Here is a 24914-nt window from a genome sequence, read left to right as displayed (position 1 = left end):
GGTATGACACAGTTTTACTAAGACAATACTGAAATACTGAAAAGGAAGAACAGCTTGTTTAGCATTCCCATCACACTAATCATCCAGCAGTGTACTTTTATTATATATATATATGATATATATTTTATATATGATATATATATTTATTGATAAAGATAAAAACTTCACAAGTGAGCTATAACCATCGAGTCAGCACTATATACAACCTTTGGAAAGAATGATATACAGAGTATAAGAAATAATCTTACGAGGACAATCATTGAAAAAGCTGACGGACGACACACAGAACAACATTTACAATGGAGGAGGTGATATGTGCATGTGTGCAAACCTAGAAGATAAATACCAGATGATAAAAGCATGTTTGCGCCTGTCGACTGACTGGGCAGCAAGCTGTAGCAGTGTAGGAGACAGGAGCTTAGCCACTGCCCAGCATCTTTGTGGCGCGCTGGTTGGCTTCATCGATCCTGGTCTTGTTGGAATCGGCCTGGTTGGAGAGAGGACAGAGTGAGCGGTTGCCAAAAATCGATGACACCCAAACAACAATAACAAAAGTTGATAGTCTAGTGACAGATAAAATGTAACTTTTGATTCTTGTCCTGGTTTTGTTGTTGGTTGAAAATATCATTGATACTAGGTTTTGAACCAGATTAATCTGATTCTGATTGCATTCCAGATTCCAATATCCTGATTCCAGATTCTGATTTCACTGATATTTAATTCATTCTGACTGTTTCTGGTTCCGATTCAAAGTCCCCCCAGTACCTTATCCATGATCCTGTCGATCTGGCGATTCTGGGTGTCAATCTCGTTGCCCATGTCCAGGGCCATGTGGCGCAGATTGCCAATGATGCCGCCCACCTGCTCCAGGTTCTCATCCATCTCATTTTCCCTGGCATCGTCTGTTACCCTGCACACACACACACACACACACAGCTATAAGTGATTGAAATGAACACACATTTCATTTTCATGTGAAAACACGCACTCCACATTGACTTGGTAATATAGGTCCACAGGGTGCTCCTCTCTTCTTCTCCACTGGGCATCATCCATATTCCTCCTTTGATGTCTCTCTCAGTGGACCTAGCTCTGTTGGTCTGGCCGCTGGTCGAAGCAGCTCTTGTTTACTTCCTGAATGTAGCCTTTCTCCTACTCTGCCTTCCACAGGCACACACCTCAGCATGGATTGCACAGTCACACACAAACACACACGCACACACACACTCTCCATCCTCTCCACCTCACCTGCGGATGAAGCCTCCGCTGATAGCCATCTGTTCGCGCTCGTCGACCACACGGGCGGGCTGGCTGGCCACCACGCCGTCCTGGTTGTTCCCCCAGGCCTTACTGCCCCCACTCTTCATCCTGGTGGACCGGCGAGGGAGGGAAGGAGGGAGGGGAGGGAGGAGGGTCAGTTTCTCTCTGACTGTTCCTCCTGTTCTTAACTAGGAACTGGAATCATCATCATCATTGTTATTACGATCTAGACAGTATTACTGCAGCATGCATCTGGCACATAGAAATATGATTAACAGTCAAGACTAGACTAACCAAGCAAAGCAGAGCAGGCTGGGGTCAGTTTCATTCTCTTGTTAATATCATCATGTCTCTCACATGTTATATCTCCTAGGAATATAACATAGCTTTACTCAGGCAGGCTTAGGGTTGTGAGGCACATACCTTTCTCAGCACGGAAATAGCTATTCTCCGACATGCATGCAATTGTGGATACAACACTTGGGATGATGTGCCTCCCCCCTCACACCACCCCCTCCCCCTTATGACGGTCCCCCCCCCAGTGGGACTGTGACAGAGAACATGTAACATAGGCTTTGGCAGACAGACAACACAGGGAAACAGGACTGTCACATCGTTGGGGGACGAGTGTGAAGAACTGCAAAAGAAAAAGAACAAAATGGAGGGAGTCACAGAGCACCGTGCACTTTGTTAGGAGTGTCGGATGTCTCGATCAGAGTTTAAACGTTGGAGAACAAGAGAGTCAGTTGGAATTAAGGCAGGTGTAGTGAGGCTGAGGTAGGGGGCCAGGTCATATGATGGGGGGGTGAACTATGGCTGTTCTTAAAAGGGTGGGGAGGTTGGGGGAGGGAACTATGGTTGTTCTAACAAGGGTGGGGAGGGGTGGGGGGGGGGTGAACTATGGCTGTCCTAACCAGTTTATATCATCCATTTTCACAGTCAGCATCTAATTTGGCCCAGAGTCGTGGGGTAAGTGTGTATGTCTGCCTGTATGCCTGACGGTACTGACAGGGAAAATAAACGCATCACATATACGTCTGCGATAGCGGTGGGAGCTGCAAGCAGAACCCCCCCTTCTCCTCCACGGTGAAAAAGTAGAATGGATGGATCTTAAGTTATAACATTTCTAAATATTTGTTCTTTCTTTCTCCCCCTCCTCTAATCATATGTCTTTCTGTTCCAAAGGGGTTTTGAAGCATTTTGGTAACCTTGTAGTCTGGGGACGATATTTCTTGTTTCATCAGAGAGAAGCCGCCTCCCCCACCCTGGGTTATTTATAGACATGGACTGAGGCTTCGCTTGGCTCTCTGTCATCAGTGACACACAGCATCTAACCTAGCAAACACACTCCTCTCACGCTTTCAAGCCCTTTTCTCTCTCTTTAGTCTCTCCCCCTCCCTCCTTCCTCTCCCACTTCTTCTGGATTAGGTGTGGCATCTCAACCCATTATCTTATCAGTTCGATTCGCTCCCTATATGTTTCAGTAATCTGATTTCTACGAATAGCACCGACCCTGTGTGATGGGATTACGCAAGCTAGAAACTCATCCTATTCCATTCCTCAGACTCCTGCAGGGAGTGGGGTCGATCCGTGCTTGATCACACACGCCAGCGCGGGTGTGAAGACAGCCAGCCCTCCAGAGGGCTGAAGAGAGGCCAGGCAGCCTCCAGAGGGCTGAAGAGAGGCCAGGCAGCCTCCAGAGGGCTGAAGAGAGGCCAGGCAGCCTCAAGAGGGCTGAGGAGAGGCCAGGCAGCCTCAAGAGGGCTGAGGAGAGGCCAGCCAGCCTCCAGAGGGCTGAAGAGAGGCCAGGCAGCCTCCAGAGGGCTGAGGAGAGGCCGGGCAGCCTCCAGAGGGCTGAAGAGAGGCCAGGCAGCCTCCAGAGGGCTGAGGAGAGGCCAGGCAGCCTCCAGAGGGCTGAGGAGAGGCCAGGCAGCCTCCAGAGGGCTGAGGAGAGGCCGGGCAGCCTCCAGAGGACCGAGGGAGGTTGGGCAGCCTCCAGAGGGCTGAGGAGAGGCCAGCCAGCCTCCAGAGGGCTGAGGAGAGACCAGGCAGCCTCCAGAGGGCTGAGAGGCCAGGCAGCCTCCAGAGGGCTGAGAGGCCAGGCAGCCTCCAGAGGGCTGAGAGGCCAGGCAGCCAGGGTGTGTGGGCAGAGCTGCTCTTTCAGGCAGAGCTGGAGGCTCAGATTGGCCTGTGTGTAGATTTGGTCTTTAGTAAACCTCTATATGATCTAGGTCTTGGTAGGTTCCTTGAGGTGTGTTGATGGTGGGGGAGGGGGTGTTAGAGAATTGATCTGAGCACTAGCACTGCAGAAGTTGTTTTCTATTTATCTTACCTCTCTTATGGGGAACTGTTTGTATGTCAAAACTGACATGTACTTTTAAATCTATTTTCTTCTTTTTGATTCTCTTTTCATTGTTTATATTAGATCCATTATTCTCTCAGTGGTTTCTGCCGTGTCTCTGTGTTAAACCTGGCTCGGATGTACCCTGGGATATATTTATGAAACATAACAGGAGCTCATCATTCACTTGTATCATTATATTACAAATATAATTTCATGTGTTGCATTATCAGCATGAGTGGCAGCATCAACATGCATAGCATTCAATAAACATGCTCTCAAGTCATTCCAGTCAGTGGCATTCGTTACTGAGTTAATTAATGGGGGTGCGTTCAGAGTTGCAAAAGGGGGGCAGAGTTAATGTGCCTGCTAGCCTACAGTACATTCTGCAGTGCAGACATAGCTGTTACTGTACGCATGGGAGCTCAAGTTTGACCATGGGTAGTGTTACGGTGGTATCATGGCAGTATCATGCATATGAGGAGAAGTGTCAAACAGTCCTGCTCGTTAGTCCTGGTCTAGAGAAGCTAGCTTACTGAGGAGAGCTCCACGGGGTGGACTCCCATGCTTAGGGTGCATGTAGAAGTGCTTAGGGTGCATGGAGAAGTGCTTAGGGTGCATGGAGAAGTGCTTAGGGTGCTTGGAGAGGGTTGCTTATTGAGGGTGTGTGCGGTGACGTGGGGTTAGAATAGACTGCTTTGAGAGGAGGATGGCTAAGTCCCCAGTGATGAAGTACTGGAGTGCAAGTTTGGTTTGTGGATCTGAAGAGTGTTTTCATTGTTTATATGTTGTTGAAGAGATCGCTCAAAGGTGTGACCAGAGTGAATATGTGATTGGCTAGTTTTAGAAGAATTAGTTGAAACAGATGTTTCAGTGTGTTACTGTCGATGTTAAAGTTAGAATAATTCGGGATTCTGTCACTTAGAGATGATTGTGACATTGGGCCTCATGTAAAGCTCTCCAGTATTGGGATGAAGCTAAGGATTGTGGGATATGCCTAGATGCCCTCCTACAGGGACCTGAGGCTGTACTGATCATGTGTGTATTAGTGTGTGTATAAACAGTATATATGTATATACAGATTATGTGTGTGTCTTGTATGTGTATGAGAATGTGTGCTTGTATGTGCATGTATGCTTTGGGTGTGAATTTATTCATGTCTGTGTGTATATGTGTGTTGCCGCATGTAAGAGAGAGAGTGTATGAGAGTGTGTGTGTGTAAGAAAGTGTGTGAGTTGGTGTGAGAGCATCATTCAGGACTAATGGGGTTGTCGTCAAAAGTCAAGATTAAAGGGGCGGATTAAATCTTGCTAGAGTTGGAGCAGAGCGGACTATTGGCCCTTGGCCACTATGATGTCACTTCTACCTCTTTTTTGATTGGCAGGCAGGCAGGCAGGCAAGCAGCACCTACTTGTTACATGGACAGGAGCAAAGACCACAGAATTTTCCTAGATCGTTCAAATTCTTTTCTGCATCCTTCATGTCCTTATTGATCTGGTCCATTCCTTCCTCGATACGCTCCAGTTGCTCTGATTAAACACAAGTTATTTATCCCCCACAGAACGAAGCACGAGGAGAAAAAGATAGAGGAGGAGAGGAAAGAGAGGACAAAGAAGAGAAGACAACAGCTTCAGACACTCACTGTGACGAAAGATTAAAAAAAAAGAAAAAATAAGTTTAAAAAAAGAATAAGAGAACTGGACGCCACCACATATGCAAGGGTCTCTGGGCACGTGTTCAGTACCTACTTGTTACACGGACATATGAAAAGCCCACAGCATTTCCCTAAATCTTTTAAATTTTTCTCGGCCTCCTTCATGTCTTGGTTGATATGGTTCATGCCATCTTCAACACGATCGAGTTGTTCTGGTCAGGACAAAGGGATGACAGCAGTGGAATGAACTTTATTGACTATTTGACAGAAATATGAGTCATGAGCTGCAGCAGCTGTGTGAGAACTTAAATGAGTTTCTATTGAGTGCATGCATTGCTCTGCTACACTGGGACAGTAATGCACCCTGGATCTTTACGCCAGAGACTCCTACAGGAGCTAGATTCATGTGAGACTGTGATGAACTTATTCTCAATGTAATTTTCAATATGCTTGCGTTGGCAATCACAGATACCAAACTGATTTGAGATAACACGAGAATGTGTTTTTGGTATTGTGCTGTCTGTGACAGAGCTATTCTGTCCTGAAAGGTTCCATCTTACTATCTCAGTCTGTTGTGTGTTCCGTGTACCATGGGCATTGCGTCCAAGGAAACTAAGGAATCTTATGTTGCCACCTTAGGGTAGGAGTTCTCTGCATGTTCTACTGGGTGAACCTACCAGTGGTTACAGGTTTTAGTCACACCAAGCACTAACTTTCACCTTAAGTGATTTCAACAACTAAATCGGTCTCCAGACAGAAACATTAGGTACTAATGTTTGACCATCAGCATGTGACCCTGTAGTGGAGCTGATAGGGCCTGACCTACAGGATGGGCAGCGGATGGTCAATGTGACTCGTGAATCGAGGCATGGATATGGGGGGCGTAGGTGGAGGGTGGGCCCTGTTAGGGTCTGAGAAGGAAGGAGGAGGAGAAGAGGCATGCTATAGGATGGTGGTTGACAGGGGCAACCAAACCAGAGATATTATAGTTAACTATAAGGCGTTTCAGGGTGTGTGTGTGTGTGTATGTGGTGAGGGTGGAGAGAGGGGAAGCTTGTGTGGGGTAGACGTTAACTCAGTTAAGGAGAATCCCTGAGCAGACTGGGTGTGTGAAGGTGAGGGAGGATGTAGTGTGTGTTGGGTCAGGCATGGGGCAGTTAGGAACTAAGCTCACTGACATCTTCCAAGTTTGTACAATCCCTGGATAGTGCTCAGATCACCGTGACAGCTCTCCCAGCTTCACTCATAACTAATGCAACCTGCACTACTGGCTCAGAATCATCCCTGAGGGCAGAATCATCCCTGAGGGCAGAGAAAGAGAGAGAAAGAGAGAGAGAAAGAGAGAGAATGGCTTTAATAAACTTAGCCGGAGAGCTCACACCTGGGTGGGTAATTGGCATGGGCTACTAGCCATTCAGAGAGCTCGAGTTGGCTTAGGTCTCGGGGCCATGATAAATATGTATACCTCGATCTCTTCAACTGACACTAATAAATGATGAATAAACCGGGGAAAAGAAAATCATATTTAATTCCTACACACATAAATGTATTCTAAGATAAACGTATGCTGTGTATGTTAGCTATACTAATAACAGTGTAAAATAAAGGGTTCGTTTATCAGATGGACTATACAGTACATTCCTTATGTACTGCATTGAACATGAATGTATAACTGCATGTATACAGTACAGGTATTCACTATGACATTACCTAGGGATTGTACAAAAATGCCTTCCGTTAGTGTAGACAGCAGAATCATTCATGGGGAGTTCAAGATAGAAAAGTGAGTGAGTTTTGTCATTACCAGCTAAATCGATCGTTTTTTTGCACTGTTTAGCAACGCTGCGACAGAACCTGCGTTCACCTCCATATCGGTGACATGTCAGCCCCTTGTGAGGCCTTTAGGCTGACCTCGGATCAGTCTACGCTGGACAATCATACTGTGAGTCCCAACTGTAAATAGACAGCCAGAACGTATGTAGAATCTAGTTATGTGACTCTGCATAAATGCTGGCAATCCGTCAATCCTCTTTACATATTATGAATATTCGGTGACGACGAGCCAACGACTTGCTCAGATTTCCTAGAATAGAGTTAAGCATGTCAAGTTTATGTGGTCCGACAGACGGGATCAAGCCCAAACTGATCCAGGATCAGACTAGAAGTCATTTTTGTATCGTTCCTGTTGTCTTTGGGACAATCCAAGTTGATGCGAATTATTGAGAGAATTTTGTCACAGAAATGCATTTGTCTAAAACTTTGAGGATGGTTGCTTCAGTGTCTTTCTATGACCTTGCAGAAGCCAGGAGGGATATTTGCACTTCATGGTTTCAAGGTTTTCTTGTATTTTGGCACATGAAGCTGTCAGCGAACTAAAAATAAAAAGGTGTTGGCGAACCAAAGAAAAGTAAGTATGCAAACCAAGGATAGAAGTTAGCAAACCCAGGAAAGAAATAAGCGAAAGGAAAGAAGAAGATTAAAATCGTTGTTAGTTGAAAGAAAGATAAAATTAGATAACCATCCTCATGTTTGTCCTGAATTAATCAAATAAAATTTAAAGGCATTAAAATAGTAACAAAGGAGGAACTATCATTTGAGTTGGCAATTTTTGGGGGGGAAATATTAGTGTGAAAATGCATCTTTATACAAGCAACAGTTCAGTTTTTCACGGCATGATAATTTTTCAATCTTTCACTTGAATAGGGCCGTTGATCAGAACGTGGAAATAAACACAGCCAAGTGTCAAATCACCATAGTGTAAGCAAATTCATGATTTGTTATGAAAAGGTATTTGCAGTGCATGCATTAAGAGTTACACTTTCTTATCCAGAGGTGGCGTGTGGACCAGGTACATCTCTTCTAGTAGATTCCCAGACTTACCTCCTTGCTCGTCCAGCATGACCAGAGTCCTGATGCCAGCATCTTTACTCTACTCCCCCAGAACAGCCAGGCAGAGAGGGAAGGAAGATAGGAGGAACAAAGGACAAAGAAGAAAGGAAGGTGAGTCCAGAGAAGAGAAATAAGCCGTGAGTTTAGTGATTAGAGGTGAAAACGTAATATTAGCTGGATAAAGTAACCCCACCAGGAGACTCGTCACGCTTAGATAACGTTTTGCGTCATTTGATTGTGTAACAGAGGTGGTTCGGAGCCACTATCTGCCTGAGGCTTGTGAGGTCACATGTTGCCCTCAGACAACCAATGGTAGACCATTTAGTGCTTGATATGGAGTAAACAGGAAGTGAACACTGCTGGTTCCACCTGACATCCTGTGGCATGATCTGTGTGGTGTTGGCTTTGCTGCTGTAATCTCATTTTCATGTTGAGGAGGAAATGAGCAAATGACCTGGCCTCCACCCAGTGCAACGTCAGTTTGTATTGATTGAGGGTCACAGGTCGGAGCCATTAGACTCCTGGTGTGAAACACAATAAATTACTTCCCGAGGGATTATTTATTAAACAGGCCGACTAGAATTGAATAGTTTGCATTAAAATTGAGCTTTCCATCAGATCTGAATGTATAAAATATTACATTTAGTTTCTCAATTTTTCATCTAAATCCTACACTTCAAAAATAATTGTTCCAGGCGAGACTAAAAAAGGACTTGGCTACTTTGCAATTCCTCCATACCAACAGTAGATTAATCTAGTACAGGAGACCTCTGGGTCTGCCTTAAATCGCCAACATAGAACTTATTACTCATTGATCATTTAGTACAGATATCGACCGTGGGGAGAGCACATCTTGGCATAGTCCCCCTTTAAATCCTGAGCCGTTGTTTTTGAGCAAGCATAAAAAATACAGCTCCGTATAGCAGAGAGTTGGCACCTGGCTAGGAGATGGTGTAAACAAGACACACACACATGCTGACACAGCATACAGACACACACACATCGCCCCCAAAGCAGATCTATGGAGGGGTGCATCGACGTCCGGGGGGTGAGGAGAAGAATAAGGAGGCGCCGCAGTGTATAAATTATGTTGTAATTGAGCCTCCTCTTCCAGGAGAAATCCCAAAGCAGCTCTCAATGTCTCCCAGGGGGGATCGCCTTCCTCAGCATAACCAGCCTGGAAGCGTTACAGTGCTGCCAGCCCTGCTTCGCTTCGGCTTCTGTACAGCAAACATACTGGCACCTGCATTCTGCCATTTTGCATGCAGGTTGTATAAACCTTTTTCCCCAAAATGTGTTGAGAATAGAGTACTATGCTTTAGTGATAGGGTTAGGGTTAGTTAAAATGATCACTGTTATGATATTAAACACCTCCAATGAGTCTCCCTGAACTATTACGATACATAATCATCTGACCGAACGCCCTAGTCTGACTAATATCTGTCCCTCTTTCTACTTCACTCTGTCTTTCTCTCTTCTCTCTCTCCTAAACTCTTCTCTCCCTCTCTTATTTTCTCTCTCTCCTCGCTCTCTTTGTCTCACCCTCTCCTCCCTCTCCCCACCCTTTCTCTTTCCATCTCTCCTCTTTTCCCTCTCTTTCTCTCTCACTCCACGGTACCCCCTATAAAGCGTCCGTCCCCTTTTCCCCCTCTCATTTTCTCATTTTCTCTCTCCATCCAAACGTTTGTCTGTTTTTCAGGTCGGAGGTGTCCATTGTCCCTCCCATCATCTCTCCACCTCTTCACCCCTCCCTATCTCCCTGCGGCGGTTCCAGGAAGGAGCTGTGTGATGAGATCTGTTGACTGATGATCAATATGACCTTGAGATGTGTAGCGGGCGGCTGAAGTCCTCCCAACCGAGCCCTCCCCCTCCAGCTGTCTTCACACTTTCACTTTCTCACCCGACTTTCTCTCTGCCTTCTGCTTCTTTCTTACTCTTTCCTTCTGTTCATCACCTGTCTTTCTCTCTCCTGTCCATCTTCTTTGTCTGTTTATCCGTTTTTTTTCCAACCCTCTCCTTCTCTTTTCTACCTCCTCCCATCTGCCACCTCCCTCCCTCCCTCCCCTCCTCTCACTCTGTCATCAACAGCTTTGTCAGGACACTGAGTCTGAGTCGGCTGAGTCACGCCTTAGCTGATCTAAATTCATGTTTACTTGAATTTCTTTCGGGTTTAATAAAGTGAATGGAACTGGATGAGCTGGTATGGCCGAGCGGGTGTCAGCGTGTGTTCTGGTACGTGAGAACAAAAACCTTGTGTTCTACTCATGTCATCATCTGTTCTCAGCCCACGACTGGGACTGGCTTCCACATGACCTCGGCTCGGACACACACATGCAGAACAGGAAGTGTGAACACAGGAAGTCTTTCTCTCACCTCTTCGACCAGCTGTAGCATACGACGAGTGCTCTCCAGTGACTGTGGACAAAGAGGAGGGCAGAGGTTAGCGTTGGGAATCATCAACATTGCGTCAGAGTATCAGAGATTAATGAAGGTGAATGTGTGTAGAGATTGTTTTGTGTTGTGTTTTGTTTGATTGGACTCAGTGACACAGTGAGATTGTTAACCAACTACTCCTGTCTTTTCTAAACATGACTCCACTTGGGTTGTTCAGCTTGGGGGTCTGTAATGGCGGTGAGATATACTGTATCACTGTTATGTAAGCTTTGCATCACGGTACTAGCTTTCCTGTTAAAAGGAACAGGAGATGACAAAAATGACAGTATGTACTGTATTTAAATATTCAAAATCAAAGATGTAACTTGTAAAACAAATGCATCTATTTTCAGGGTTATATGATGGCCTTCTATCGGTTTCCAGCCCGTTCAGTCGCTTGAAGCGGCTGGTTCTATTCATGGCCACTGTGGCGATGTGGCTGCATGTTCCCGTTTCCTCCGTAAATAGCCTGTGTTAGCGTGTGGCTACGGCAGGGCCTGTGGGGGAGATGTAGAGCCCAGCCCTGGCAGAGAGGAGGGAGGGATGAGAGAGTGTCTCATCCCTCACGCATGGACGCCGGCTGCAGAGCCGCCCCTGGAGAGGGAGAGGGGGAGGGGAGAGGAAGGGAGGGAGGGATGGGGAGAGGGAGGGATGGGAGGAAGAGGAGGGAGGAATGGATGGGGGGAGGAAGGAAGGGGGAGGGGGAGTAGGGGGGAGGGCAAAATGCCACATAGCCCCGGCCTGAGCATCCCAAGCCACAGTCACTCTGCTGTAGCTGTGGCCTCTCATCCATCCTCCTCTCATCCATCCTCCTCTCATCCATCCTCCTCTCATCCATCCTCCTCTCACCCATCCTCCTCTCATCCATCCTCCTCTCATCCATCCTCCTCTCATCCATCCTCCTCTCATCCATCCTCCTCTCATCCATCCTCCTCTCATCCATCCTCCTCTCACCCTCCCCCTTTCCTCTGCTCCTCCATCCTCTCCTCCCCCATCAGGCTACCCGACCATCATTCCTTTCCTCGATGGTGTCTTGGGACAGACCGTCTTCACAGTACTGTCAAACGCGTGACCCTCAGGAGGTCTGTCTAAGATAACATGTACTGTGTGTTATTGTGCCTGTGTGTTCCAGTGCTGTGGGAGCACAGTCTGTGATGGTCGCTGTGTGTTCCAGTGCTGTGGGAGCACAGTCTGTGATGGTCGCTGTGTGTTCCAGTGCTGTGGGAGCACAGTCTGTGATGGTCGCTGCCATTTTGTGTCGAGCATTTGCATGTGTGTTTAATATTCTGCTCAGCTGTGTGAGAATGAGTCATGAGAGCAGCAGGGAGACAGGCCGGGATGCTGCAGGCCTGCCCGTCACACACACACACACAATCACCCTCACATACAAGCATCCACACATATGCATGCGCACATACGACCATGCACACACGCACACACACACAAGCATGCACACACCTACATGCATGCAAACACACTTGCATAAACACAAAGACAAACACATTTACTGTGCATGCACTCACTCATGTCTGTGAACACTAACACACACACACAGTACCCATGTATTGAACATGAACACGCACACACACACTCACAGCCCCACATACTAAATGCTGCAGCGTTACATAAGCTCAGAAGCAGGAGGACTAACCCTCCACCTGACACACACACACACACAATTGTACACACGTTACACACACCACACACACACGCATACGTACCACATTCACACACACACACACACGCATATGTACCACATTCACACACACACACACACACACACACAGAGCCACCACAGCTTGCCTCGGGCCACAGCCAACAGCATGATCCTCTCCTCCTGAGCCAGCCTGCCAGGATGACTGAGAAATGGTCAGTGTTGCTGTTGCTCTATGATCATATGATCTCAGAGGGGTTGTGTACCAAAATGTGTTAGGACAGTGAGCTCTGGTATGAGCTGTAGGTGTGGAGGAGCTGCGGTAAGTGCATGTGTGTGTGTGTGCATGCACGTGTGTGTATGGGTGTGTGTGAATGTGTGAGTGTGCATGCATGGTGTGTGAGTGTGCGTGTGTGTGGACGCTGTCTTACCTCGTCGGCCAGCTGATCGGCCTGCTGCTGCATGTCCGACAGCTCGTTACGCATGTCCGACTCTTCTGCCATGGCTGCGTGTGAGGTGGAGCTGTTCTCCAACAGGGAAGAGAAGATCCTAGTGGGAATCTGGGGAAGACTGGGCGACGCCGGGAGAGAAAACAAACAACCCTTAGGATGAACTCAAAATAAAGAACAACACCCTGAAGTTGGTGTTTAACACAGGTTGGTTGCGTGCCTGATGCTGGAACAAAGGTTAAATCAAATTTGAAGAAAATTAAGCCTTGAGGTCTAGATTCAATCTAGTTACACCTCCCAACTGCCCAAACTGCATACATGCTGGTGCAATGCAGTAGGTCTAACATTGACACAAGCCACAGAGGAAGTTCCTTTATTTGTAGATAAACAATAACCATGATGGTCCTGTGTGTGGGGTGTGTGTGTGTGTGTGTTTGCAGAAGCCATGTTGGTCCTGTAGGAGGAAGGGAAAGGAGGGGGGGAGGGAGGGAGGGGGGGGGAGGATGTTTGTGTGTCCTTTGCAGTGACTGCATCTCAGGGGTGAGTCTCTCCCTCCCCCCTTCCTGTCCTCAGAGGACCAGGAGAATGGGAGATTAGGGGCATTTGTTTCGACTGAAAGAGGGGAAGCAGGCAATCCAATTGATGTTAGCAAGGGATGCCAGTTTTGGACAGGGAGAGCTGACAGGATTTGATGGATTAACACAGACAGACATAAACAGCCTTTAAGTCTGCACCATAGATTGACATGGTCAGCCAGTTAGTCACTGTGGCAGTTATCTTTCCTCCACCCAACATACAAAGATTCAAAGTCATCTTGGTCTTGTAAAATATACAAACACAACCCATATCTTAAATATGGTTCTTTGTTTCAGTTGCTTGGTGTGCAAGGCATGGAGTGGAGATGTAGAACTCCCATATACTGTGGGCCACTGTTGTTAAAAGGCAAAGGAATTCGACGTGTGTGTTTGTGTGTGTGTGAGGAGATCATGTGGTTGATATTCTGCCCTGGAGGTCCTACTGTACACAGCTCCTCCTGAGCGTGTCCTGGGAGCCTCATCTGCTCGGCCCAGACGGCCTGCATGCTGAGCAGAGGCAAACATCTCCCTGCCATCTCCACATCACACACATCCACATCCAGAGGGACAGCTCGCCCTCAAGCGTGTTGGTTTCCTCACATTTACATCAGTCCATTGGGCGAATGAACACTCTTATCCTACAATTAGAGGTTTGTTTGTCAGTATATATTTTGGTTGAACTTTCCCTTCAATGCGCACTTGTTATTCAACACATGTCCCATGGGTGCCACAAAAACCTGACAATGGGATCATTTATTTATCCAAAACCAAGTCCATGACCTCTGCTGGAAGCCCCTTGTTTCACAGTGGCCGGATGTTGGCTCAGCTAGCTAATACTCTCCTCCGTTCTGTCCCCGGCTTCAGCTTCTGTCCACGGCCTCAACCTCCAGACCCAGCCTCAGCCTCCCCACCGGCCTCAACCTCCAGACCCAGCCTCAGCCTCCCCACCGGCCTCAACCTCCAGACCCAGCCTCAGCCTCCCCACCGGCCTCAACCTCCAGACCCAGCCTCAGCCTCCCCACCGGCCTCCACCTCCTCACCCAGCCTCAGCCTCCCCACCGGCCTCCACCTCCTCACCCAGCCTCAGTCTCGGTCCCCGGCCTTAGCCCATCTCCAGACCTCCCTTCCCCTCTCGCCTGGGTAATCACAAGTGTTCAGCCATGTTGGCTTATATAAATCTCTTCCAGGGTGGAGACTGCAGTGCAGCGGCTTTCAACGCTGAAATCAAATCAGATGCCCAAACAGGCTTCAGAATGTGTTATCACATAAAGGAAGACATTTTGTTACGTAACCAGATTCAGCCAATTAGTTTTAACGTGCCATCCTGACCTTTTATTTTATACTCCAAACCCAGACAGGCAGGGTTGCAGGACGAGTGTCTTAGAAGCCCTGAAGACAGCCTGTTCTAAAATAGCAATTGCTGTGTTAAAAAGGAACATAATCGGGTCCTTAACGTCACGACAGAAGGGCCACACTTTAGATTAAGTTGGAATTAATAAGATTGTGTTTGATTGAGTCATTAATCAACAGATTAAAATGTAATAGGATGTACCTTACAATTGAGGTTACTTAACTGGCATTTTAAGATGAGTTCGGACCCCATCTAACCCTACTTCGTAAAGGCGGTCGTGTTAGTCAGCTTGACATCGTCTGTGGTTTAAATGAAACACAGAACACCAACTGGATGCTGCACACGACGCCCCTGGCTAAACCTGCGGGGTCAGATGGCTGAGTGGTTAGGGAGTCAAAAGACATTGTGTCCTTGGGCAAGGCACTTCACCCTACTTGCCTCGGGGGAATGTCCCTGTTCTTACTGTAAGTCACTCTGGATAAGAGCGTCTGCTAAATGACTAAATGTAAACCTTGGCTATCAGCTACACTACGCACATGTGCAGAAGAGAACATTATGAAACATATAACAACAGCATGTCAGAAAACAGAACTGACTTTGCGTTAAAGATGTTGAAGAGCAGAAGTTATAATGACGTGTTTGTTTTGTAATGAAGAGGTTTCATGAAATCAAGGTTATAATGTCTTTATTTAGCAGGCACCTTTATCCAAAGCGATCAACAGTGTCGCTCCAGCATGTCAGATGACAGAGACCAGAGGACTGTGAACATGGTCATATCTTTAATCTCCATCTCCTGTAAAGAGCTGCTGTGGGCTGCGTGCTGTGTTGGTGTTAAGCAGGTCAGACACACTGACTGACTCGTTCAGCTCATTTACAGTGATGAACTCCTCTGTTCCTGTGACATCTGCCAGACAGCTGCCTCAGAATACGCCTCTGCACCCCCCCCCCCCCTCATTGTCCTAACCCCGCCAATCCACTGTTCGATAAAATACTTTTAATTCAGTTCAGCACACACACACACACGCGTCACTCAATGGTGTCGACGGCCTTGTCGATGGAAATGAGGCAAGACTCTCTCATATTGACCTCACACTGATGGGAAGCCAGCATGATCTCCATGGAGAACACACACACACACACTCACACACATACACACACACTCCACAGACCCTTTTACTGCAGCAAGGAATGTGCTTGTTAGCTGGCTTTGCTGACTCAGGCACCGTGTCTTAATTGAAGGCTCCTGGTTATATTGTGTGTTTTATATGCCGCTTGTCTCTATATTTTTAGAAGCACTTTAAAGAGCAGCAATTCTGTGTAAAACCCCAGGCTCGCAGCTTACAAGGGGAATTTATATTAACTTATTAGATATTAAATGGCAGTTTATGCCTACGTTAACCTTTAATGAACGCAACTCAAATCATAAACTCTAGATTCACCAACAGACATTCATTGGTGTTACTTGTCCAGTGCACATGTGCAGTAAAGTGGATATCTGTTTGTAACATGCCATGACTGGAAAAAGGAAAGTTTCGACTTGAGTGGACAATAAACTTTGGGTTGGTCATTCTTTTCCATTCAATTCAATTATCCTGTCCTATCCTGCTCTATCCTGTTCTATTCTATCCTGTTGTATTCTATCCTGTTCTATCCTGTTCTATTCTGCTCCCTCAGATCAGGTCAGCCCCATCTCTAGTCCCCCAGTGGGAGCTGTGGTGAATGTGTTCTCATTCCCTCATCTACTGCGCATGAAGACCCCCCATCTTTCATGCCTTGTCCAATCACAATCAACCAACCAGAGCTCTACCCACCCCCACTGGCAAACGGCTTTTTTACCCCCCCCCCCACTCTCCCACTCTCCCACCCTCCCACTCTCCCTCCCTCCCTCCCTCCCTCCCTCCCTCCCTCCCTCCCTCCCTCCCTCCCTCCCTCCCTCCCTCCCTCCCTCCCTGTGCCCATGTCCACCCTCCCTGGTGCATCGCAAATCTCAAAGCCTGGAAGCCCCAAACCGACCATACCTGTTTTCATCAAAACAACAAGGCCGCCGGCGTCGCAGCACAACACATTACCCTGCTGGCAGAAACCAGCGCGATTTCACGGAGACGCTTTCCATTTGTCACGTTACCCATGTGCGCTCGTGTTCCACGCTGACTGCATGACCGTGGTGCTCCAGCTCCAGTCGTTCATTCTGCACCAATCACAGTCTCGTGGTTGGCAAAAGCACTGATGGGAGACTTGTGGTATTTACTTAAGACTGGCGTTTTGTCACACGGACACACCAGCACAATGTTAGCAGCGAGAATAGAGCATTGTTGTGCTGGAGCTGCTGGATGGAGAATAGGTCTTTGTGTGGTTGCCGTGTGTAACCGAGGCTTTACTGGCTTGCCGGTGTTGGCTGCCATTTTGTTGACCAGTTCAGTCACTGCAGCTTTCACTACATGCCTGCTAACTGTTCCTGCTCTCGTCTTTTTTTTTTTTTTTTTTACTCCTTGGTGAATATGCGGGCTGTTGAATATTTCATTTTGTGCTTTCCAGCCCTTCAAACTCGAGAATATAATTGGATGGAGATGAAAGATTTGATGTTTATCAGTCAGAAGAATTTCTCTCTCAAAACTTTACATGTTAGTGTTATCTGACATCAAACCAATGAGGTTATTTTTATTGAATCAGGACAATCTCTGTTTTCAAACGGTGACAATCTTTCAAAAAACGTTTGGTTATCATGACCTTTTCTAAGAACTGTTGGACTGTAAGAAATCTCATTCAACATAAACGAAAGGTGTCATTCGAACAGTGTATTTTGTGTCTGTCTCAGAGCTGGAAATTCCGTCCTCCAGTCCTCTGTATGAAGACCACCCTGCATTATTGAAAGCAGAAACCAGATCGTATAGCTAATGTACAAACCTTGTCGGCAGACATACTCTTCATAAAGGTCTAGAAATACATGGTCACAGGCATCAGCACACAGCAGGATTCAGCTCCAGTTCCCTAAAAAGATGTTAGGTGACCGTGGCGAAAGGGCCATCCTTCCCTTCGTATGAACGACCTTCTCAAGCACATTTCCTGTCCTCTCTCCTTTCCTCACTCACCCATGAAGGTGATAAACAGATGTGTCCTCCTTGTTCTCCTCACAGCCTCTCCCTCCTCCCAACCCCAGACTCCTCATTAGGGACTCAGCAGGACTATGTACATCATGCACGTTCGTCGTCCTCAACGTTCCTCAAACTGAAATTAGGACATGCCATGTAATCATGTTGTAACAGCTACTCTCTGGTCTAATGAGTGTGTTATCACTGCAGTGCTAGCTCAGCGTTGCTTAGGGACAACCTCTCTGACTGGCCTGGTGATTTAGTTTGGAACAACACCCATCAACCTGGACACACACACACACACACACACACACACACACACAAACAGACATCCCCCCTCCCCACACATGCACACAGACACACAGTTCACTGCTTGCATTGCAGCTTATCAACATGTCCCATGTGAATAGACTCCTGACTGAAACCTTGCACCTCTCCCTCTCCCTCCGCACAGGGAGCAGTGAGAGTCATCAGCCCAGGAATCCACCCCAGGGCCCAGTCAAGACTTTGCATACAGGCCTGAAACCCTCCAGTAGGAACCCTAACCGCTCCACCAACTATGGACATTGTGCCCCCTCAGCTGACTAGCACCTCTGTGGTCTCCTTGTGTCAGGGCAGCGCACCCCCACCCCCAACCCCTCAGGCTGATTTATGAAACGGGGGGTGGGGCTATTAAAGCAGACATCGAGAGCCCCGAGGCCCTGCAGATATGACAAGACGACAGGGAGGGGTGCACTGGGGGTGGGGGGAGCCTGTTGAAGAGAGGGAGACTGACGTAGGATGAGGCGGGGGGAGAGATAGGAATAGAGAGGAGGGGAGGAAAGAGAGATAGGAAAGAGCTGGAAGATGAAGGGGAGGGAGAGGCGAAAGGAAGGAGGGAAGGAGGAGAGAAGGAGGATGGGGGGGGGGTTAGGTCAGCCGGTTCATGTTCCTAATATGATGGTCGACTGACTTGAATACATGACCTTCCTGTTTATACGAGCCCCACATCATAAAAACCACTCATCACGACGCCTAGGAACTCAGGGATCAAGTAGCAGTGTCTGTTTTTTACATCTGCAGGTTTGATGGAATTCAGTCAGCAGCACTCTGAAGGCCTAACAACACACAGGTACATCACAGACACTTTCCCGTCACCGTGGTAATTGTCTATTAAACCGCAAAGTTCCAATCAATACTGACACCCTTAATTTTCCAATTGGTCCTTATTGTTTTTGCACCATGTCTTTGCGCACGATAAAGCAGATCTATTATGTTTCTTCCTGTGAGGTCATGTAGAACTGGACAGGGTTGATGACTGGTTAGAATAGAATGCGTTCCATTCCAGAATGTAGGTAAAAAGGTCCAGTTCTATGTAGACTCCTTGGGTCATGGCCTGTGTGGCTCTTAAGTGACAACATTAGAGCCTGTTAAATATTTGAGAACTGAGAAAGACAGAGGCATTAAAAAGCAATTACTGAGCCCTCAAGCCAAGAAATATACCCTCAGTCATCACAAATTTGAAAAGCTAATCCTTCTTCTTTCCCCCACCCCCCACCCATATTAAACTCACTTTCTAGTTATAAGCATTCCTAGCAATAACTAAACATGTAATAGACGTAATTTAAATGTAGTATAGCTGTAGTACAATAATCTCTAGTTTGAAGGTAAAATAGAAAGTATAATCTATAGAAGGACTGGAAAAGGATACTTTGTGAGTAAAATGGGTTGGAGACGACACTGATGTGTGATGTGTGATGACCCAGTCAAGGTAAATGTGCCTTGATGATCAGTGAAGTAATTGAAGCCTGTTACCGTCAATTGGCTCTAATGTCTCCTCCACTCCGATGCAGTGTTGGCTGAATGTCATTACCACATTACAGTGGGGCATAGCATGACGACACACACACATATTAGATCAAAACAAACCTCTCAAACAGGTCCAGTCGTTTTCTACCCGTGAATACACATGCACTTTGTGTGCTCGTGTGTGTGAGTGTGTATGGGTGAATACGTATGTGGTCCTGTGTGTGTATGTGCATGTACGTGTATACTTGTGTGTGCGCATGTGTGTCTGTGCTGCGATCAGTCAGTGATATACGTCGCACCATAACATTCTGCAGGGGTACCCTGATGCGGGGATCCTTGCTGGCTGCACTGCAGCATCATAAATGATCTTCCACACCCCACGTCTGACCGGCCAGAGCAGAGCAGAGCAACACCTCACAACAGCCCTCAACAGTCCACTGGCTTCTGAATGGAACCACATTGTATCAAATGTGATCCAGTGTAAACAGAGGTCCGAAATGTGACCAGGCTATTGTGAATGAAGCTCACCATGACTTGCAGGCGCATTCAGGTTGACTAGAGCAGTATAACAGCTGAGTGTATGCCTCATTTAAGAAGAGGATTGGAGGTCTGTGCCTCCGGATAGCCAACTACAACTGATGCGACTTGTCGTTCAGCATCGTAGAATCCCTCCAGGGTGTACACCTGAAGGGAAAATTATTCAACTGTGGTGTCAGACTTTCACTATTGTACTGTAGCATTCTGCGTCACACAGGAGAGTGTTACTAAATCAAATCAAATCAAATTTATTTGTATAGCCCTTTTTACACGCAAGCATGTCACTGAGGGCTTCACATACGCCCATAGAACTGCCCCTCAACCAACCTAAACCCTCAAGGATTTTACTACAGGGGCTGCACACGTCCACAGGATGGGATTCACAACAAACTGCAACCGCTACTGTCCAAGTCAGGATACGTTCAGCCAACTCTGCACTGGGGAAGAGCCAAAGGGCTTTTCTTCCCGACAATTTCCAGAGGATTTCTGCAGTTTTGGCGCCAGTCCAACACTCAGCCAAGTGAGACTATTGGGCTGGAAAGTTCAGGGTTTTGATTTATTGGCCCCCCTTCACCCATTACTGTGTTACTGCAGAAGAGAACGTTCTTTCTGCTTCGTCATTGCAGTGCGTTCGTCACTCTAAAGTGGGGGTCAGATGGCAGAGTGGTTAGGGAGTCGGGATATTAATCGGAAGGTTGCCGGTTCAATTCACGGCCGTGCCAAATGACGTTGTGTGGGCGACGGTGGGAATGTCTCTGTACTTACTGTAAGTTGCTCTGGATAAGAGCGTCTGCTAAATGACTAAATGTAAAGCCTTCAAAAAACAGGAATCTTCAAAAAGGGAACAGTGTAGGAGTCAGAGGATGGAATTCTCCTCTGCCAGTGTACCCACAATTCTCAGCCATTAAAGTATAAATATGATAAATACTTGGTATGCAGTAGTTAACTCACTACAGAGCATCATCTAGTCTGGAACTAGTAACCTCATAGTGACACAATACAAATAAATGCAAAATAATCCTAATCAAATTTTAGATCCAAATTAATTTGAGTTATGGGGTATGACATTTTGAAGAGTAAAATCTAATCAAAGATTCCCTCAGAAGTTAGCGGCTGAGCGCTGAGAGGGCTGAGCAGTGGCGTTCAGAGTCCAACTCAGCCGCAGACACAGCCCTTAGTGGCAGCCATTTTGTTTCACTGTGTTTTTGTTTACATGCAGAGTGAGAAAGTGATACTTCCCCTGTGGCACTGACTGGGCACAAAACACTCTTCTCCCTCCCCGTATTCTTACACTCCTGCACCCACAACATTCACTTTCCAACACCCCTTCCACTGACAGCTAAAAAAAAGGTTAACTGTAAAACCAAAAAAATAAATAAAATGAAATCACTTTTAAATGTTTTCAAAATTATAGATTAGATATTATTGGGCCGCTGAGACAGAGAGAGGATAGGCAGGGAGAGAGAGAGGGGAAGACATCCAGGAAATGGCTTGGGCCAGTATCAAATGTCGGCCCCTGTTTTAAGGCCTTAGATCAAGAAGTATGCTACCCAGTGAGCCACCAGTGCGCCCCTCAAATGTATTTTAAAGCTGTTTGCAGGAACCAAAACTAAATACTTTCAGTGGGGTCTAAACCAATCAACTAATTCTCAGATTCCTCTGAGACTACAAACTTCACATACATTCCTCCCCATGTATACATACTCAGCATAGACCAATTGACAGTGTTTTATGAGGCCACAACAAGGAACCATTTTCTCTGATCTCAACATCACCTTTCTCATTATAGGATATTCTCTATGAGAGGCCCTTCATCCAGCGAATACAGCACACACAGATGAAAACACCTCAGCAGTCTGGAACAAGACCAATTCGTTTTTATAGGCAAAACGAATATATGGCAGATCTCTGTCTCATGTCTTATTAGTTGACAATGTGGGTAGCTATTGGTAAAAAAAAGAAGTAGTGAGCAATAACATAAAACTGTATTTAATTTTGTGGTTAATAGGCTATTTGTTATACTTTCAATATTTCTCAAACCAAGAGATGGATTTCAGTCTCTATAAGACTTGTTTCAGAATTCTCAAGAGACTACTTGATCCGGTTTCTTATGGAACATAATTGATAGGCTATTTAAGGCCAACAACATCCTCAGGGTACTTCAATGAGAGGAAGAATCATTGGTGCATGCAACAAAACGCTAAACTTAGGCTATGACACAAACATTTTTAAATTGATTTTCAGAATGGAAGAACACGATGACGTACACTGTAGCTTCCTGTCTGACACGAACGAGACAAGCCAGTGACAACAAAACAATCAAGGGCTGATGATAGGAGGCTATCATTAGTCACCACTTCCCCGCGGAACAATCACATTGTGTATCTCGGCTCCGCAATTTGACCGACCGATGACGGCAGAACGGTATGGCTAAGAGACCTATAACTAGTGGCTAGTATAGGCTGCTAGAACACACGCTCTTCTCATTTGATCGCGAGGCAAGGCCTTAAATAATATCTGAACGCTGGATTCCAAAATTCTGCCATACTGATTTGTATAGGCTGATCTTTTAATTTACGTTTAAATCTCTCTCACCTACTTCTACCGCTCTCACTATCTCTGCATCTTCATCTCTGTCTCCGATGCGCAGAGAGTGAAAACGTGCAAAGCTGAGTAGAGATGTAACAATCGTATAACACCTGGACTGGAGAGTTAGGCTATACGTAGGCTAATTGTTTAAATGATCATCATCGAAGGCTTATCATCAATAGACGACAAATTCGTAATATATATTTATTTTCCTGCGCCACAGTGATCACTACAAACGCACGTGACCTAAATAGCTGCCGCATCCTCCTCTGGTCAACAATCAAGCAGGCAAAGATCCATTTGTGGAAGCGTGATCAATAACGAACAAGGGCCTGGGAATATCAACGCTTGAGTCTTGTAGCATTGTCTACTTCACTGCGTAAAAGTCATTACTGGGATTGAGACGGTTTTGTATCAAGAAAAACGGACAGACGCTGAACACATAGCGTTTAACGTTGTGATGGATGGGATGTTGGAGGTGTCATAGTGCGGGTTTCACCAACCTACATCCCCGCTCATTCGCCTCCTGCCCCCGCCCATCGTCTACAAGCGGGGCGACACAGACAGTAATTACCGATGCCTCGTCACATAAATGTGGTAGGAATGCATCCTTTTTGACGCAACAAACTGCCAGCAAGCGCGGACGTGCACAACAGTGCCACATTTATGAAGTTGAACAGTACGGTCATGCCTCTTCTTGTTTACCACACTTTCCCTCCCCCGTTTCACAAACTACGTACTATGGCGCAGTTTATTATAAATTGCACCCTTTAAATTGTTTACGTTAAAGTTTTGATACAATTTAGAATTTGCTGCAACATGAGGAGAATATTGCCGATATCAGCCGAGCAGTTGTATGAAGACCAGCCCTACTAAACCAGCCAGCTTCCCCCTCAGGAGAAATATACAGCCCTGCGCAAAAATCACAACATTCCTATAGCCTCTAATGCAGATTCGACTAAGATCGAACCATCATCCATTTCGGAAGCATTTTCTAAGCGTCCACATGTGTTATCGTCCTATTAACGATAATGCAGTTGAGCGATGTCGTTGTCCAAGGTGCTGAAACGCAGAAAACGCCCACACCTTACGCATTAGCCCACTGCACCCCACATTTTCAACAATCGAAGGCGGGTAGATTTATTACGCGAAGGGGTCATGCGTTCCAAAGACGTTCCAGTTTTCATTCTTACAACCTAAACTACGAACGCTACACATATCCAATATCCAGATAAAACAATTAAATAACTGTCATAATCCTGTATATTAATTAGGACATAAGTTGTCATATTTTCTGTAATTGTAATAAAAGCGCATACTTCGATGCTCTTAACAATCTCCGGTTAGTTTAGTAAAGCTTGGTGAAAGCATAAACACATACATTTTTACCAATTTAGTCTGGATAGTGATACAATGTGAAGAAAGATGTTTCTCCTACCTGTGCCCGTTGTCGGTGGCTCGCAGTCAGTAACCGGGAGGAAATGTCGTCGTATTTCAACAACTAACCGTTATCACCCCCGTTCAGTAGGACTGGTTTGCTGCAAAGGCTCTGCGCGTGGTTGATACCTCCTCAGTTCTTCTTCAATGAAAGCAGCAGCACTGCCCTCATCAAAGATGGCGGACGCTTTTGACGTCAGCAGCATTTCATAGGTAGACCTATCCGTCAAATGGGGGCATTTCTGCAAGCTTGGTAATGGGCAGCATATGCACACGGTAACATCTTGTAAAAAAAACACACACACACAAAAAAAACACATAATACACTGTATTTGTAGACAAAAAATGCTAAGTTATTATGACTTGCCGTATTTGAAATGAGAGAAGTGTGCTCAAAGAACTTATATTGCTTCGATACTCTTTGGTGTTCTTGAAAAGTTGTTGGTCAACTATGGGCAAACGAGACATGATAATGCCGGTGAACATGAATGTTTACATACATAAAGTCTAACTTGTGGCTGACTAGCAATAGCCAGATTAATCATGCGTATATTTGCCCTTGATGTAGATTGTATTGATATTATGGTGCAATAATTGCACCAGAAAAGTATTTATTATATTATTTTGTAGAAAATACTTAGTTGTTTCCAAAACAAGGCTATTGAAATACCAGCTATTTACCTCACATCTAATAGACCCAAACTTAAAATAAGGTTCTGTGTAGTCCCCGGAAACAGAACCTACAGTATATCGGATGATAATGCAGTTTGGTTTGAAGATATTCTGTAGTATAGTCAGTAGAACAATTGCTTCAAATCCTGTCTGAGATCCTTAGCTCTATCTATAATCTGTTTAAATTCCTTAGGCT

General features: G+C 46.1%; 1 protein-coding gene across 1 annotated transcript; it reads right to left on the bottom strand.

The window, feature by feature from the left end:
* snap25a (synaptosome associated protein 25a) lies at positions 1-24183 on the bottom strand. Its single transcript, XM_067241307.1, has 8 exons — positions 24048-24183; positions 12663-12801; positions 10518-10559; positions 8136-8184; positions 5013-5130; positions 1249-1368; positions 766-910; positions 1-487 (listed from the first exon to the last, which is right to left on the bottom strand). Exons 2-8 carry the CDS (start codon positions 12732-12734, stop codon positions 419-421), a joined length of 615 nt encoding a protein of 204 aa, XP_067097408.1. The 5' UTR covers positions 12735-12801; positions 24048-24183; the 3' UTR covers positions 1-418.
* Positions 24184-24914: the final 731 nt, after the last annotated feature.

The sequence above is a fragment of the Osmerus mordax genome, chromosome 8, assembly GCF_038355195.1.
Source record: "Osmerus mordax isolate fOsmMor3 chromosome 8, fOsmMor3.pri, whole genome shotgun sequence".
NCBI classification, from domain to species: Eukaryota; Metazoa; Chordata; class Actinopteri; order Osmeriformes; family Osmeridae; genus Osmerus; species Osmerus mordax.
The sequence above is the reverse complement of the archived record's forward strand: the minus strand, read 5'-3'. Positions and strand labels throughout refer to the sequence as shown.

Bases quoted from the DNA above. Each gene is read 5' to 3' on its own strand.
- snap25a (XM_067241307.1), bottom strand. From the start codon at position 12,734: ATGGCAGAAGAGTCGGACATGCGTAACGAGCTGTCGGACATGCAGCAG. The intron at 5,131-8,135 runs GTAAGTCTGGGA...GTGTTTAATCAG, and splicing joins CATGCTGGACGAGCAAGGAG to AGCAACTGGAGCGTATCGAG. The intron at 911-1,248 runs GTGAGGTGGAGA...GTGTGTGTGCAG, and splicing joins AGCGGAGGCTTCATCCGCAG to GGTAACAGACGATGCCAGGG.